This window comes from Rousettus aegyptiacus, unplaced genomic scaffold, assembly GCF_014176215.1.
Source record: "Rousettus aegyptiacus isolate mRouAeg1 unplaced genomic scaffold, mRouAeg1.p scaffold_m13_p_14, whole genome shotgun sequence".
Taxonomy (NCBI): Eukaryota; Metazoa; Chordata; class Mammalia; order Chiroptera; family Pteropodidae; genus Rousettus; species Rousettus aegyptiacus.
Window position 1 is genome coordinate 10,652,772 of NW_023416289.1, and position 17,086 is coordinate 10,669,857.

Below are 17,086 nucleotides of genomic sequence, written 5' to 3' on the forward strand. Positions count from 1 at the left end.
AGGAGTCGGTTCTGGTATTGCACATCCTATGGGTTTGGACAAATGTATAATGACATGTGTCCATCATTATAGTATCATACAGAGACCATTTCTTTTTTTAATATCAGCTGTTCAAACTACTTTTTAGGAACTAACTTCTTTGGTTATTTCTTGAAGAATTATAGGGAGGTACCACCCAGCTTCCCTGCCCTTTCTCCTGTTTTAGAGAAACTGCATTTCTCTTTATCAGGCCTCCTCCTGCTTGAAGGCTGGTTGGTTGGGTGACATTGATGTTTTTCTGGCTCTGCTGCCCCTTTGCTCCCCATAACTTGTTACCTGCGTGGCTCTGGTGTAATCACCCCACAGGAAGTGAAAGACAAGTTTGAAAAAATGTACAACATTTAAAGTATCCAGATATTGTCACTTCACTAACATATATGAAACATTTTTATAAATTACAGAGACAACATGCTTTCTTAGTAGACTGGGCCGGGGATTTTATTGACACTGAACTTTTGTTTAAATAAATGGGCCACAGGCTAGAACTAGGAAGCCATTTCATTAGTACCAGACAGAGACTTCGGTCTTTATTTTCTCTAGAAAATATATCTTTACTCTAAACCAAATGGGGGAACAGAGTCAAAAGAACACAAACAGACAACACTCATCACAATAGAAACTACCAATGTGCCCACCTCACTCTGCACTTCTAGGATTTGTCCTTCCCGCATCTGGCAGGGGCATCCTGTTTCACTGCTAGCAGTGACTTTTCTTGGCTTTCATTTGATTGGGGAGGGGGAAAGAATATTTAAGAATCTTACCAACCAGTGGGTTTCTTTATTTTTCCTTTCCCCCTATCCAGAAATGCAAGCTCTTTCAGTTCTTTCTCTTGCTTTACCTTAATAGTGATTTCTCTCAATTTCCTACAGACAGACATAGAAATTCTAGACATGTACTCAGTTAAACAAAATCCGACCACAATAACATAGTTTAGCTGTCCTTGGAGTTTGTTATAATATAATTTTACTTGTATCGAGTTGGCTGGGGAGAAAAATAAAATTGTTAAAAGGAGGAATGGGATATGGTGGCCAGGGAGACAGCCGACGGCCCTCTCTCCCTCCCCCATTTGGAAAATGCATCACTTATTTCTCTTCCTCTCTTTTGGGTCTCAGGATTTCTTTCCTTTTTAAGGTTTTTAATTTTTTTTTCCTTCTTAAATTTCAGACCGAGATGGAAAGGATAAAAAAAAAAAGAGCTTATTATCTCTTGTTGGTTTAAAAACTAATTTGGAAGCCTGCTTTGGGAATTATAACTTCCTATAAATGTGCAAGAGACCTATGTCAATTAGAATGCAGAGAAAATGGGGGTGAACACCTTGCTGGGGGCTTGAGGGGACAGAGAGGTCTGCAGGACGCTGAGAGCTCACTGAGACTTCTGTGCTCATGTCTTTATTTTAGAGTTTGGGCCTGGAGATGGTAGTATGGTTTCAAAGCTCACTCCATTGCAGGAAGTGGACAAAACTCAATACAAAGTTAGTATTTTGCAAAATAGGCTGGGACCTTGATATGTTCCCATAACAGCTGATCCAGTTCAAGAAAGAGGGATGGGAACTCACTGTCCTCTGAAAAACATGTGTATTTGGAAATGATGCTCGGGGGAAGGTGTTGATTCTAGCAATATGAAGCACCTGAGGAAGCAGGTAGGCAATGACAGTCTGGATCTGAGGAGAAATTAATGAGGTGATTCCTCAAGGACTGGCTTTGTGGCCAGGCAGCTCTGTTGCAACATGGAGTCTACAGGAGGCAGAAAAGATGGCTGCAGACCCAGGCTGTATGGGGACAAGGGGCGCTCTTTTGGGGTTTCCAGAACATATTACAGAAGGAAGTTGCCTGTTCTGCCTATTCCCCGGTTGTCCCACAATTTCCAAAAGGGACTGGTCAGGGTAGAGGACAGATCTGAGACATGAGACGCTCAGGCATTAGCACAGATTCTTAGATCAGAACAACAAACCTTGTCTACAGACAAGGAAACAGTTCTCGCTGGTCCAGAGCACTTAAGCAAAAGAGCTTTTCCCTGTTTGAATTCTCAATCCAGTGACCTCTTGAAAAATAATATTGGGCTGTTATTTTTTCAACCCATGAGACTGAGAAATACAACAACATAGGAAGTAGCAAAAGACAAATGGTGGACATACCTGAGCAGTGGGGCATCCCAACGAACTTGGTGATATCCGGTCTTTGGTTTATGTCCTGGGTCAGGCCCCTCCAGCCCAAGGTGCCACACAATTTCCCCCTTTGTGTGGGCTCTGTTTTGCTTGAGATCAGGGCTTTGGTGCATAACTTTGGGTGCCCGGCTTTCAGCCTCTTCTCCTCTATCTCGGTCTTCAGCTTCTTGTTTTCCTGCTGCAGATGGACCATTACATTGTGGAGTTGGCTGGGGGAGAAGAGGGAAGGACAGGTGGGTATTTGGCCTGCTTCTGTTCTTGGGTTCCCACCATAAAGGACAGATCAAGGCAGCACAGGAAGGAGGGCTGTGGACATCCGGTTCCTCCCAGAGCTTGCTCTCACAGATGTTCTGTGGAAATGGAGGCCTATGTGTGTCCCCTGGAAGAAACTCAGGCCTGGGGTTGGGGGGGGGGGACCCAAAATCAGTACTCCTGACTACTGGGTCATATCAGCTCTGGCCCTGTTTTCTTATCTGTTAGATGGAGCAATTGAGTCTGATCTGTCATATAAAGATCCAGTTTGACAAATGATAGAAGTTTAATTGCAAGGGCCAGCGGCTGTCACAAACGACTCTGATCTCATGTCCCCGATTTTTCATGGCTGCGCCTTGGGAACACTCCTCCCTGGTTCTGACGCCAAAGCCCAAGTCCTTTCTCATCCCTTTGCTGAAAGGTTGGGGGCACTGTCATCCCAGCTGTTGAGGGCTTGGCCTAGTAACTTATCCCCATTTCACAGATGAGGAAATGGTGGCTGTGATGTAGGTGTGGGCAAAGGTGACTTAGCATTATCTCCTGTGGCTCAATAGATGGCAGCTATTCATATTAGGGGCCGTATTTCCACTAAACTAATGTTGAGGGCAGTGATGACAGTGGACTCTGGAGCTTCTTGGGCTGGAATTCTGCCTCTGCCGCTTACGGGTTGTGAGATTGCAGGCAAGTTATTTAGCCTCTGAGTCCCTCTTTCCTTCTCCATAAATGGGGATTATAACTGTACCCAACTCATGAGGTCTTATGAAGGTTAAATAAGTTAATACCTGTAAAGCATTTAGAACAGTGCCTCACATGGGTACATAATAAATATTAGTGGAGGTATTATTATTCAAAGATGGTTTTCCTTCGAATAGTCTCAAGCCCACTCCAGAATGAGTCCTTTGTGAAACAGGAACTTGCCACAATATAAGAAAAAGCCTGACGTTCTCTGTTACCTTCAGAGTCTAACAATTTTTCTTTTAAACCCTTTCAGAAAATGTTTTTGTCTTAGTAAAAAATTTCATGTGTTTTTTTTTTTTTTTTTTCTCTAAAGGATATCCAGTAAAGAATCCATTCTCAACTTCTTCTCTGGGCAGGTACTTAGCCCTTTTACTCTGTAGAGACCTGACTGGACTTGAAGACACCCCTTCCCTTGTGTCCCTTCACGTCACTGCCACACGCCATGTGCCATTGGGCGTACAGGTGGGACCCTTGTCATGCCCTCAACTCCCCGGCTCTCTGCCATTTTCTCTGGTCCACTCCTGTCAGCATCCCCAATGTCTTCGACATCCCACAGGTCACACAGATGCAGATAGGACTTGGGGTCTTTCAAAAGCCCAGGTCTTTCCCGGGGGCTCACCTACATCAGTGGGGATGAAGCCAGCCCTGGCCCCTGGCTAACCCTTCCACTTAAGGCCCAAGCAGCAGCCTGGGTGCTGTGGGGTGACTTACTCTTTTTCACCTGTCAGCTTGGCGATATATTTGACCTGTTCACGGAGCTTGTTTCCTAGTTTCTCATTGGCGACCCTGTAATAAAATCCACAGGAGAAAAAAGTTTACGGACTCCCGTGAGAAAGACTGTAAGTTGGCTGAATGGGGCATCGGGTGTTCTCTGTAAGGCTTTTGCTGGGCCCCAGACCTCTGCTCATCCCCCAGTCCCCAGAGCTGGAGACTTTGTGGCACCTGGCAATTAAGAGGATGCTCCATAATCAATTCCTGTGCAAAAACCACTGTGATTCTGGGTGAATTCAAGGGGTCCAGGTACTGAAGCTGGACCCCAGGTTGAGAAGAGGAAATCTGACCCTCGGTGAAGCATCTATTGTGGAGCTGTTACCATCCTGTCAGCAGGGCCTTCTGAACCTGTCTGAAAGTGACCTTTCCATCTATCCACAACCCTTGGGTGTGTGCTGAGACGGGATCAGCTTCCCAGGAGGGCAGTGTGTGTGTGTGTGTGTGTGTGTGTGTGTGTGTGTGTGCATATGACACTACTCTTTACCACACGTGTAGGTCTCCCGTTCAGCCCAGGCCTTGGGACCATGCCTTTGATTTTAGTTCCTTACTTACTTTTGCTCTTTTGCCCATTGCTCAATGTTGGTCATAAGCTGATCACTCTCTCGGTGCATCCTACAGGTGTCTTTGGGCACTGACCGCTGGGGCAGGCAGCAAGGCTTTGGTGCAAGGAGGAAACAAGATAGTAAGAGGTGAGAGCATAGACCCCCTTCACCTACCTATGCCCAAAGCAGCCCCCTTCTCTCTTCCTAGGAGAAGAAACACTGACTCTGTGGTCTAACTCCAAGGCCTGAGTTGGAATTGCCACAGCAAGATGCTACCTCCAGCAGTGCAGGCTGCACCCACACGGAGGTGACACCCCTGAGCAGGCGCGGTTTATAGTAGAGACAAAGTAGATTTGTACACTGATACTGATGATTTTCAGGCCAAAGGCATTCAGGCGGCTTGTTCTAAATAAGCAACATGTGAAGCCAATTTTTTAACAGATAGAAGAAAAAAATATCTTGAGGAAAGGATGCCTTTTTCTTCTAATTGGAGAAAAGGCCCTGGGGCTCCCTGGGAGCTGGCATGGGGCAGGCTCAAAGTTCTCTTAGCCGACTCTGCAGTGGGGAAAGTGGAAGTGTCAGGATGAGCTCTAGAGCGGGACTGACTGTCCGGGGTATTATCTAGGTCAGGGGTGGCTGGCGTACTCGACAGGGAGAAGCCACTCTCTCTCCTCTGCAATGGGGCCTTGTTCTGCTTGATATCTCTAGCAACAAAGCCACAGGAAGATGGTTGGGTTGAGACCGACGCTGTGAACCTAGAGCACCCAGACTCTGCTTTGTACTGAATAGAGCGGGTGTCCTTTCCTTGCTCCCAGGCACCTCTGCCCCCACCAACGGCTGTCTGGATCCAGGGGGGCTGTATGTTGGGCTAGGAGAGGCTGGGAGGAAGTGACCCGAAACAGAGGAGCACCTACGTCCTTCTCATCGGCAAGAAGGTTCTCTTTCAGGGCGTTCATTTCCTCCTGGAACGCCCTGAGCTGCTCTTCTTTAGCGGCCAGCATCTTGAGGTCACTCTGGTGCTGCTTCTGCCACTGCAGCACTTGGTTGCTCATTTCCTCCAGCTTTTGGTCGAAGGCGTGTACCTGCTCAAAAGCACAAAGTGAGGAGGAGACCCCAGCTTCCTGTCCTGACCCCAAAGGACCCATGGCAAGGCCACAGGGCCCTTTCTTGGTTGGCTTTGGGATGCTCAATAGGGGGTATGTTATTTCTAGCGACCAGCAGAGGGCGCCTCTGTTCTGATTGTTGCCACCTCAGCCTGAAGCTTAGAGGGCCAAGCAAAAAGAGGGAACCCATTAGTCAAAGGGTGCTAAATTGTTCTGGGTGCAAGAGGTGACCTTGGAGATCCAGAACTGGAAGGCAGCTTGAGCCCTAGGCTGCTCCTCACCTCTAGCTCACTCTGCTGGTGGAAACCCTGGAGTTTTTTTAATTCCATGTTGAGCTTTTTCATCCTCTCCTCATAAGCCATGATTTCATCTTCCAGATGAACTTTTCTGTCTTGGGCCTGTGTCAAGCTTCGTTGCAGGCTCTTGGTCTCTGAGGTCGCGTGATTGAGCTTCCGGTAAAGACAAGGGGATGAGAGTGGCTGTCAGAGCCCTTTGGCCTTCTCTGCTGAGCCCTAAATGGGGAAGGGCTCCAGTCCCTCCCTGTCCTCTGCCCAGAGTGGTGCAGACACCTGTCACCTTCCTAGTCTCCCAAAGAGGGGTGGGAAATGACAGTGGTTGGTTTTCTGCATCCTGACATTCCCTCCTGTCTCTTTCTTTCCAGTCCTATGACTTGATAAGCCAGACATGATCAGCACAGGGATGGGGCATGAATTTCCCTGCTAATCCAGGTTTGGGGACAACCTTGCCCCAGATCACCCATGGGCAGAAAGACCCATTAGACTTGGCCTCCATCTTGGCCTCCCTCCTCCCCAAACCCTAAGAGGAAGCAGGCCTTTTCTGGACAGACATCACAGCTCATGCAAGGGTTTGCACATGGCCTTGGTGACGGCCAGCAGTGCAGGAAATTGATTCCTATTCCTCTCATGCTGCTAGGACATTTCTTTGCCCCCAAACAGCCCTGGCCCACCTTCTCGAGGGCTTGTGTCAGGTCGTCCTGGCAGGCAGCTGACTTCCGGGCTAGTTCCTCATAGGTTTCTTTACTGACCATGGACTGGAGATATTGCTTCTCTTTCTGCACAGCCTTGTTTAGCTGGGCCTGCAGACTCGCTAAAGCCTCCTTCTGTTGGGCTGTCTTTAGGGAAGAGGAATATCACTGTCAAGGTTCCTGGCTATAAAGGCATTCTCTGTGTCCACAGGAAATGGACAATCGCTGGGCTCTATTCTCTTTGCACTAACCTACAGAGCAGTATGTGATAATGCCCCATCTTCACCTCATTGTTGCAAAAGGAAGAGATACCTTTCCAGGCTCTTCTGCACCCCTCTCCCCACAGTTACCTTTCTAGTTAGCATGTCCCCCAAATACAAGGAGGCCCGGAGGTACTGGGCTGTGATGTGTCAAGTACATGAAAAGTCCCTTTCACAGACTGCAGCCTTTGATAAAGATCTGGAATCCAATTCTAGGATGGGAGATGTGATGAAGCGTTTCAATTGTGTGCATCATGACTCACTTTGTTCCTGACAGAATTCACCAGACTTGATGCACGAATGAAAGCAGGGCTGTCCGTGCTCTCTTCATTGCTGTACCCTATTACCTATAGCTCAGTGCATGGCACATAATAGGTGCTCAAGAAATGCTAAGCGATTTTTTTTTTTTTTAGACTGAGTGAAATATTGCATTGGGCAATATTTGGAATTGAATACATAGTTCTGGCAAAAGTGTGTTTAAAAACTGAAGTCTGTGTCTTAAACTTAGTAATGAAGATTCATGATAGCTAAGAGGAATTGCCATCTGGACTTAGAAGACGTGTTGAGATCCTGGTTCTGTCATCTCCTGAATTTCTCTAAGTCTGTTTCCTCTTCTGCAAATTGAGATACTTTCAACTGTTTCACAAAATTTATGTGATGCTCAAATGAGATTATGTATGTAAAAAGGGCTTTGTAAGGTACAAATCACTTTGTAGCTGTGAGCGATAATCATGAATATACTAAGTAATTAGCTATCTTATTATATAGTTTAAGATAGGACAGATAACTACTTCTAAGTCTGGAGGGAGGAAGACCTTAGAAATTCTTACACCTAATTTCTGTTTTTTGGTATTCTAGTACACCTGCATTCTCCACGTGGCCATACATGCATACACACATTTTTTTGGGCTTTCTTCAGTAACTGCTCAGTGCTTGATGTTTATTTTTCTAAATGGAATTTTGTGTATCTTTGACCTTAGGAATTAGTGAGATGTGAAGTGTTAGACTATTTCTGACCCTATATTTACATGCCCAGGGGCTGAAACTAATCTTAAAGATAGAAAAATTTGGTTTTCTGGAAATAAAAGTGCATTGTTTCTGGAGACTTCTGAAAAATATTGCATAAACTGGGTCTGCTCAGTAAAACAGGGGAGTCACTAGAGAAAATACGATTCACCCGAGGAAGCTCTTGATAATTGGTGGCCAAATCAAGAAATGTCACCATCGAGGTGAGATACTAAAACTAAGAGTGGTGAAAAAAATCACAGTGATGCTAGAAGCTAAAATGGAAGCTTTATCTTAAATTTCTTTAACATGAATGGGTTAGCTTAGAGAAAGATATTTAAAAAAATCATACGGACATATGTAAATGATAGAATCAAGGAGTCTGAATAAAAGTTCTCATAAAGATCTACTCTCTCCTTGCCAAAAGCATTAGGTCTAGATGGTTTTAGAGGTGAGTTTCACTAAGTAATCTTTGATTCCCCACTTTCTCTCACATTCATTCCATCAGTTAGTCTGGTCAGTTATACTGCCAAAACACATCCTGAATTTGATAACTTCTGTCTTCACTGATACCCCTTTAACTTGGATAGTAATAGCCTCCTGTCTTCCTCACTTCTACACCTACCTCCCTCCCCAATTTATTTCCACACATTACTCAGAGTTATATTTTAAAACTTAAATCAGATCAAATTACCTCTATCAATTGCTTTTAGAATAAAACCCAAAATTTCTTATAACAAGCCACAATATCATCCTATACCAACATCCTTCTTGATTACTACACTCCAGTCATACTCACCTTATTTCACTTCTTAGAACATTCTAAGGATTGTGTTAAAAGAGCAATCCATGCTACATAGTCAGGACTTAAACTAGGAATGCAAAGGTGGGCTGAAATTAGGATAATTAATTTTATTCACCACATTACAGGGAACATCACTGAAATAGATGGATTCCATTAATGTTAAAAGCAAGAAAATGATGCCACTGTTGAACACCATACTGTAGGTACTGTCCAAAGCAATAGGCAAGAAAAATGAAATAAGAATGTATGTTACAAAGGGTATATCCCTCTTTGCTGAGGACCTGCTCCTCCCTTGGAGTGCACTCTATCTTTTATCTGTTTATCTCTCAAATTCCACAGGGCTGAAGCCTTCTTTAGTGTGGCCCATCTCTTTTTAAAATACACTTTTAATAAATCTTTTTTGGGAGTAAAGCAGATGGAAGGCATGTAAAGGATTTAAGTAGACGGTCAATAAATGGGGGCCGAACTCAAGCACGGTGCCTCCTATGTGTTGGATGCCATTTCTCCTTTCTGTCATTTTTATCTGTGCAATAAAAAATAACCATCTCCCCCTCCACCCCCTTTCTTTGCTTTGGTATTATTTTTGGAAATGTTCTCTAGCAAACTGCCCCAAACAATGGGTTCAATCAACTCTGGTCTCAAATGCAACATTGGAGGACTTGTTGCCAAAGCCCAGATAGTTTGAGAGCTCCACTAGATTTTTTAAAAATAAGACCTTCCACGTGTGGAAGAAACATTCCTCTAGCTGAGCAACTGGGCACTCGAAGAGTCCTGTGGGGCTTCAAGCACCACAGGATGCTCACAGCCCAGTGGTTACTTGCATTTCTGTGGTGGAGGAGAGCTAGGTGCTGACTTCAAGTCAAGGAACCCGGTTCTAGTTTCTCGCCTCTTCGGGGTTTCTGTGTACTCACCTCATTATTCAGCTCTTGGATGACTTTCTGGGAGGTGCTCTGTTGGCTGAGATAGGAATCCAGTTGTGCAGAACATTGCTTAAACTGCGCTTTGAGAGTCTCATTTTCTTCCTCCAAATTTCGAAAAGTCTCTTTTGTCTGCTCCACAATTAAAAAAAAAAAAAAAACAGAAAAGAAGAGTTATCCACAGACTCTGATAGAAGTCCACTCCTCCTTCCCTCACGCATAGCTCCATCCTGAACCCTGCGGCACCTCAGACCTCCTCTCTCCTCCCCCCTTGCCTTTCTCACCTTCTCTCCCTCTTCTCCCGAGGTCTGAGTGCCCACAGCTTCTGCATTCTGCCAGGCCTGGCTGGGCTCATGTCTGGCCCTGTGTTCACGACCCTGACTCTTCCCAGATTCCCCTTCTCACCATCTTTTCTTTCTTTCTTTCTTCCTGTCGGAATGACTCAATCTCTTGCTCCAGGAACTTCTCCTGTTCTTTGCTCTTTTTCAGCTGCTCCCGTTTTTCCTCCAGTAACCTTGAGACCTCCTTAAACTCCTCTTCTAGAGAGGTTTTGGTGGAGGCTTGTTCCCTGAGCTAAGAAAATGAAGACTGGACTGAAAGACAATCTCAAACTGTGTGTGTGTGTGTGTGTGTGTGTGTGTGTATTTTTTTTTGAAAAACAAAAAATTTCAGATAACCGTACACAGAGAATGGCTAAAATAAATATGAGAACAACTCCTTGGTTATTTAGCATGTGTGATAAAAAAAAAAAACTCCCTCTGATTTCAGCAATATTTTTACTTTGTTCAATTAGATATACCAACTTATTTTTTTTATGGATCTCATGCCTATAGCATCAATCTTCTCTTCCAAAGAAAACAGCTTTGCATAAAGTTTAAAAAATCTTAGAAAAGCACACAAAAATAATACATCAAAGACTTTAACCAGCAAGGATAGCTTTTGAATCCCAGAAAAAAAACATTGTCCTTTGACTATTTTTAAGCTTAGCCCTTGAAGATGCTTACGATCGGTCATGGCAATGTTAGATGGGACAAGGATTTGGAGGTCTGGGCTGTTCATACTAAATGCAACTCCTGATGTTAAAATGTAGCAGAGTTTGCAGATATAGCTATAAACAAGAAAAGGGTAGCCAACTGCAAAGAAGAAATCGACATGTAATTAAATAGCAAAGGCTAAGCCTCCTTTGGGGAGACAGAGCTTTGAATGTGAATTCCTTCTCCTTTGCTTGCTACAAGTAAACAAAACCACCTAATGAAGACCACGTCTGGCTCTTGAATGGTACACTCCAAGCTGTGAACTCTCCGAGTCCAGTAACAGAAACTGGAGCTGACTGGCTGGCTTCAGCACAAATTCTAACACAAATTGTGGACAATTAGTTTGCAATGTATTGGTGGTGTCATTGCCTCAAATAAAGGCCAATATATTTAATGTTAAGCAGAACAAATGCTTGAGCTGGCTGCCTACTTGCCCTTCATACCTGGTGTTGGATGCGTTTTTGATGATCTAGCAGGTCATTCAGTTTCATCTCCTGCTCAGACACTGTCTTTTGAAGCTGCCTCTTTTCCTTTTCTGAATTTTCAAGCTTCCTCAGGGCCTCAGAGAGTTCTGATGTCAGCTCCTCCATCCGTTTCCTAAAGCAAAATGGCAACAGCAGGAGGACGGACTTTGGTGTCTGTGTCGGTGACTGCGAGCCAGCCACGTGGGGTTTGATATCTCGCTCCTGGGCAGCCGCCCAGTCTTCTGACCAGCTCGCAGGGGACAGGGCCTCTCTCGGGAGCTGACCCTGTGGTACCTGTTGGGTATAAGCTCCTCTTCGGCCATCAAGGACTCCTTCTGCAGCTTCTGAAGCTCCCTCTGCAGCTCCTGGATGGTGTCTGCCTGCTGCTTCTCCTGGAAAAGGATGCTCTGCAGTTTCTTCTGGGACTCCTCCAGGTTACTTTTTGCCAAAACAGCCTCTTCTTTAAACTGGACTGCTTTCTGAGCTGCAGAAGACAAGGAGACAAGCCAGTGGCATGTCCATGTGAGAAGGGAATATGTGTGAAGATCAGACTCGAATCAGACCAGTCAAAACGTTGTTCCTTCCTTTTGTGACCTACTTCAGTTCCCAATCTGTCCTCATGTCTCTCCATTTCATTATGACTCCTAAGGAACTATGTTAAATTATCTATCTTCCACTGCCTTCTAGCTGTGGACTCGTTGACTAAAATTAAACAACACATTGGTACACATCTCTCCAGTATCTCTTAGGAGATTCATTCTGTCATGAGGGACATATCCTGGCTCTCATGGAGATCTAGTGAGGGAGCCATAACTGGCTCACCTTATATAGAGACCACTGTAATGTTAAACTCGCAATGACTGTGAACTCACATGAAGAAAGATCAATGCGAATAAGAAGCAGCTGGAGATGGAGTTACAGAGGAACAGAGGCTGAGCTGGGCCTCAGAATAAGTAAAGGAATTCCAGGCAGGGGGAACTGTTAGAGTGAATGCTTGCTGTAGGGAATGGGGAAGGCATGTGAGAAGCGGATGGGAAGAGGCCAGTTTAAGGTCTGGGTAGAAAGAAAACTGAGTAGGAGTTCTGGGAGACAGAGCTCAGTAAATGCATGGACTGGATATGGCTTTGAAGGACTCTGAAAGTCTAAGAGAAATATTTAGACTTGATTTTGTGGTTTCTTGAACAAGGACCTGACATAAAGGAAAGAGGGCTTTAGGAAAATTGGAATGGATTAGAATGCAGAAAGACTTCCTACAATATCCTTTTAGCCCATGTCCTTGCCTTCACTGGGTATGAAGGGGAAAATACTCAAATAAGTTGCTTACTGGAGTTTCTCTACTATAAATATATCTCCATAGCCTACAGTTTCTAGTATTGTTTCTACTATAAACATCACTCTCTTCTCCATTTTTTTTCAGCCTTAGGTACTGGAAGAAAGATAGTGTCATTACGGAAATATTTATGCACCTTGGAAGAAGGAAGTACTTTTTTTTTTGAATCAAGGAAGAGAATAGGTTCAGTTTTGGGAATGTTGTGTTAGAGGAAAGTGGGTTGCCCACGTGGAGCTAGTCTCTAAGACAAGACTGACCACAGGTGTGAAACCAGGGCTGAGGCTCTAAGCTTTGGCATCACCTGCAGGGAAATGCAGCTACGAGGAGGAGAGGAGCTCACCAAAGAATGAGTGCAGAGGGAAAGGAGGAAAGGCGGGCAGAGCCTTGTGGATGAGTGACCACTGTCGGAGCAGGAGGGAAAAGAGGAAACAATGGTGAGATCTGTGGAAGAACAAGAAACTCGTCATGTCTCCAAAGCTAAGAAACACTTGAGGTCGGGGGCCAACTGCATAGACACACGCGGAGAGTTAAAGGAGGGTGAGGAAGGAAGCCAGGGTTTGGCACTTTTTTTTTCCCTCCAAATTTGTGTCACTCCCATAACATAAAATTCACCCTTTTAAAGTGTACCTTTCAGTGGTCTTTGGCATACTCACAAAGGTGTGCAACCATCACCAATATCTAACTCCAGAACATTTTCGTCACCCCAGTAGAAAGAACCCTCATGTCCAAGACAAGAAGTTTTTGGTGACCTCTGAAAAAGGTAGTATTTAGCAGAGGGACAGGGATGCCCCTGTACAAAATGTGCAGAAGAGAATGTTTGGAGGCCAAAAATAAACAAATAAGCAAACAAACACACAAATAAATAAGGAGAGAGAGTGTTAAAAACCAGGGAAGGAAGAGGTGAACTGTGTGACAATGGTTCTGGAGAAGGTGGAAGGGGGTGTGGTGCAAAGAACTGAAGTGCAGGGTCCCGTCCTCCCCGTGGCGAGGAAGGAGAGGACCTTCATCTGAACTGCTGAGGAAACAGGGCTCAGTTCACTTTCCCAAACCTGCTTTGCGGTGAAGGTTCCAGAAAGAAGGTGAGGTTGAGACTGAGTGAAAGACTTCAAGAAGGCGGTCAGTACTGCTGCAGGATGTGAGATGAGATCACGAGGAGGCTGGGAGTGAGAAAGTGGAGAGGCAGAGGAACGCGGCCATGTGGAGAGAGAAAGGGGCTGCTCCAGCCCCACGTGTTGGAAGTGTGGCGGGGACAGTGCTTGCTGGGGCCTCACCAGCCAGCTTCTTCTGCTGCTGGACATCTTCGAGAGAGTCCTTTAGCTTCTGAACCTCAGCTCGCAGGGCCTCACACTCCACCTTGCAGTTATCCTGCTTTGCCTCCTGGATGGCGAATTCGCGTTCTGTTGTCATTAGTTGCTGCTTCTCCAGCTCCATCTCTTTTTTCATGAGGGCTGTCTGAACCCGTGTCAGTTCCTTCTCTAGCTCGTGCAGCATTTCATCTTTCTCTTGGAGGAGCTGAGGAAAGCAAAGTGTTATTGCTAATGAAGGTCTGAACAGCGGCAGGGCAAAGTCAGTTAGAGATTGTCTTGAGCCCTCTTCCAGCCACCATCTTCTCTTGCCTGGATATTGCAAAAGTCTCTTACCTTGGCTCCCTGCCCACCCTCATGCTATTCTCACTGCAGCAGCCAGAGGGGAGGTTCTGAAAATACAGGTCAGATCTCGTTATACCTCTGCTCAAAACTCTCCACTCCACCTCACTTAGAAAAAGGCCTCCCAGGGTGCTCATGACCTGGTCCGTGGCTACTAGGCCGACCTCTCCTCTTGGCACCCCCACCCCTCTCTGCTTCAGTTGGTCTCCTGGGACACTCCAAGCAGACTCCCACTTGAAGGCTTTTGCCCTTGCTGTCCCCTCTGCCTGGAATACTCTTTTTCAAGCCCTTTGCCTGGATGGCTCCTTCATTTCATTCAAATCTATTCTCAAATGTCACCTTGTCAAAGAGGCCTTTCTTGACCAACCTGTATAAAACAGCCACCAAGCTGTGTTAGGCATTTATCAGTTTCTGACATTGTGTTACCTACTCACTTTGTTATTTGTTTATTGTCTGTCTCTCCCACTAGAATATAAGCTCCACGAGAGTAGGGATGTTGCATGTTTTATTATATTCTTAGTGTCTAGAACAGTGCTTGGCATATCATAGGAGCTCAAAAATATTTGTTGGATGAATATATGAATGACTTAAAGCTGCTTCTTGTTGTCATACCTCAGAAAGCCTCCACTTTGACTGGTAGATCACCTCTGTGCCTTGAAATAGAAGGTGTGAATGGACCGGTCAACTGGATTACTTCTACGAGCCCTGATAAAGGTTTAGAGTTGGATAGTACTGACTGCAATAGCTTGCGTGTTTCACAACTTTTCCATTTTTGGTTTCATTCCCAGGCTTTTCCAGGATCTTGATTTATGTTGGCAACTACCTACAGATCTTCTAGGGCATGGCTCCATTAATATTTTCAAACTGCCTGATTTGCATATTCTAAGATAGCTGTAATTTTTAAAATTGAAATTTACTTCGTTCTCTTTAATAAGGCTACGTGTTATTTTATAGTGTTTCTTCCCACTATCAAACAGGGACAAAAGCATAAGGGAACAATGCAAATGTGTCCTAAACTCTTTACCTCGCAGGGCTGGGGAAGAACCTCTTTTTTATAGAGTTAACATATCTATTAAGGTCCCCGGATAACGCTATTCCATTTATTTATTTATTACGTGCTCCAAAAAATACCGAAGAAGCGCTCAGAATCGTCTCTCGGCCTGCCGAGCTCACAGTCCCGCGCGTGGCGCACATGTCGATGCTCCCCAGGCCATCGCATTGGGTGCAGAACTGCCGGATCCGCTCGCTCTGGCCAAAGTCCTGCCTTAAACCTGCCCGGCTGGCGGTTCCATCCAGAGAGCTCCTTGCCTTACCGTGTCTTTCTTCAAACCAAGCTTTTGGGTTTCGCTGAACTGCATCTGCAGCTCCTGCAGCCTCCGCTGCAGGATGATCACCTCCTTATCCTTCCTCTCTATGTGGGCTGACGTCTCCTCACGCAGCCCGTGCAGATCCAGCTCCAGCTTCATCATGTCTACAGCGGGATGAGACAGAGTGCATCTTGCTCAGAGGTGGGTCTTGGCTTCCTTCCCCCGACCCACCCCCCCACCCCGCCCCCCTCCCCGCCCCGCTCCCCGCCGCAGCCCAGCCCAGCCGCCCATGGCTTACCCTTCATGATGTTTTTCTTTTGTTCTGACACGGCTTCTAGCTCCGTGCGCAAGTCCTTCACAAGGTTCTGGTACTCTTCCACATGCAGGCACTGGCTGTCTTTCTGCTCCTGCAAGTGCTTCAGGATCTAGGCAGGTGGAAGAAGAACAGGGCAGGATGAGAACAGAAGGGAAGAATGTTTTCTAAACTGTCGAATGTCCAGAACAGGCAAATCTGTAGGGTAGGAGGCAGAGAAGTGATCGCCAGGGTTGGAGGAGGAAGGATGGGGGAGTGGCAGCTCATGGATACGGGTTTCTTTTTGGAGTGATGAACACATTCTGGAATTACTGGTGATGTTGCCCAACTCTGTGAATACATTAAAAGTTGCTCATTGTGCACTTTAAATGGTGAATTTTGTGGTCTGTCAATTACACCTCAATTTAAAAAATAAAGAATTAAAAAAAAAAAAAGAATGTGGCAGATTTCTCACACTCATGTGGAATGTGCACAAAAGAAGCCACTTCTTCCTGCCTGCAAGAATCAAGGTCATTGATGGAGCACCTGCTATGTGCCTGGCACCGTGCCGGGTGCTACAAACAACCGGACACAAATCCTTGCCCCCATGGACCTGACCTTCTGGTGGGGTGAGACAGACAAAGAGCATAATAAGCGACTTACAGAAAATGTTAAAAGTCGTTAAAGTCTATGGATGAAACAGAACAGCAAAATGGAATGGAGGTGAGGGGGTGGGGCGGGGGTGTGGGGTTGACTATTAAGTAGGATGGATCAGCTGGCCTCCCTGAGAAGGTGGTCTCTGTGCAGGGAGTCGCTGGGCGTGACAGCGGGAGCCACGCTGTAGACATCTGAGGGAAGAGCTTTGCAGACAGGCGGACTAGCCAGCGACAAGGCTCTAGGGAAGGAGCACAAAGGAGGCCATGTGGTTACAGTGGAGCAAGCAATGGGGAGAGTAGGTAGAGATGAGGTGGGGAAACTGAAGAGCAGTCGCGTCACGCGGGGCTTGCAGTCCCTCAGGAAGAATTTTGTCTTCTACCCTGAAGGGGAGGGGAACGGGCTGTAACCAAGAGATGGCAGGAACATATACGTGTGGCCAAGAAGGGACAATTAATTGTCTGGGCATCGGGGGAGGCTGGGAGCAGATAGTTATGTGATTTCGGAGTTGACAATGAGGGAGGGATGCAGCATGAAGACAGGGGACAGCTGGAGACATACAGAGCAGTCACCGTATGACCCGGTGTAGGGACCACAGGGGCTCGCAGGCCCCGTCTGTGCCAGGCCAGCGGAGTGGGGAGAGGATGGCCGGCATCAGCTGCAATGTGGATGCTTCCATTCCTAACAGAATGTGCAGGGACCAGGAAGGCTTTAGAGAGGATATATAAAACGATGGGGGAAGGTATATTCTGTTTCTTCGGAAAGTGGGAAAGTCTGT

General features: G+C 45.9%; 1 protein-coding gene across 3 annotated transcripts in view; it reads right to left on the minus strand.

Moving 5' to 3' along the window:
* PMFBP1 (polyamine modulated factor 1 binding protein 1) overlaps positions 1-17,086 on the minus strand; it is a 43,247-nt gene that overhangs the window by 1,916 nt on the left and 24,245 nt on the right. For 2 of the 3 annotated variants that reach the window (XM_036231420.1, XM_036231421.1), the window contains 13 exons: positions 15,661-15,787; positions 15,369-15,526; positions 13,681-13,921; positions 11,374-11,563; positions 11,059-11,212; positions 9,987-10,154; positions 9,576-9,713; positions 6,577-6,741; positions 5,891-6,058; positions 5,421-5,588; positions 4,517-4,620; positions 3,905-3,979; positions 1,934-2,412 (listed from right to left, as the gene is read on the minus strand). In XM_036231420.1, the coding sequence (XP_036087313.1) occupies positions 1,995-2,412; positions 3,905-3,979; positions 4,517-4,620; positions 5,421-5,588; positions 5,891-6,058; positions 6,577-6,741; positions 9,576-9,713; positions 9,987-10,154; positions 11,059-11,212; positions 11,374-11,563; positions 13,681-13,921; positions 15,369-15,526; positions 15,661-15,787 (2,274 nt within the window). In that variant the 3' untranslated portion in view covers positions 1,934-1,994. Of the gene's footprint in view, positions 1-1,933; positions 2,413-3,904; positions 3,980-4,516; positions 4,621-5,420; positions 5,589-5,890; positions 6,059-6,576; positions 6,742-9,575; positions 9,714-9,986; positions 10,155-11,058; positions 11,213-11,373; positions 11,564-13,680; positions 13,922-15,368; positions 15,527-15,660; positions 15,788-17,086 lie in introns of those variants that run through there. The other variant, XM_036231419.1, reaches the window with a different exon arrangement.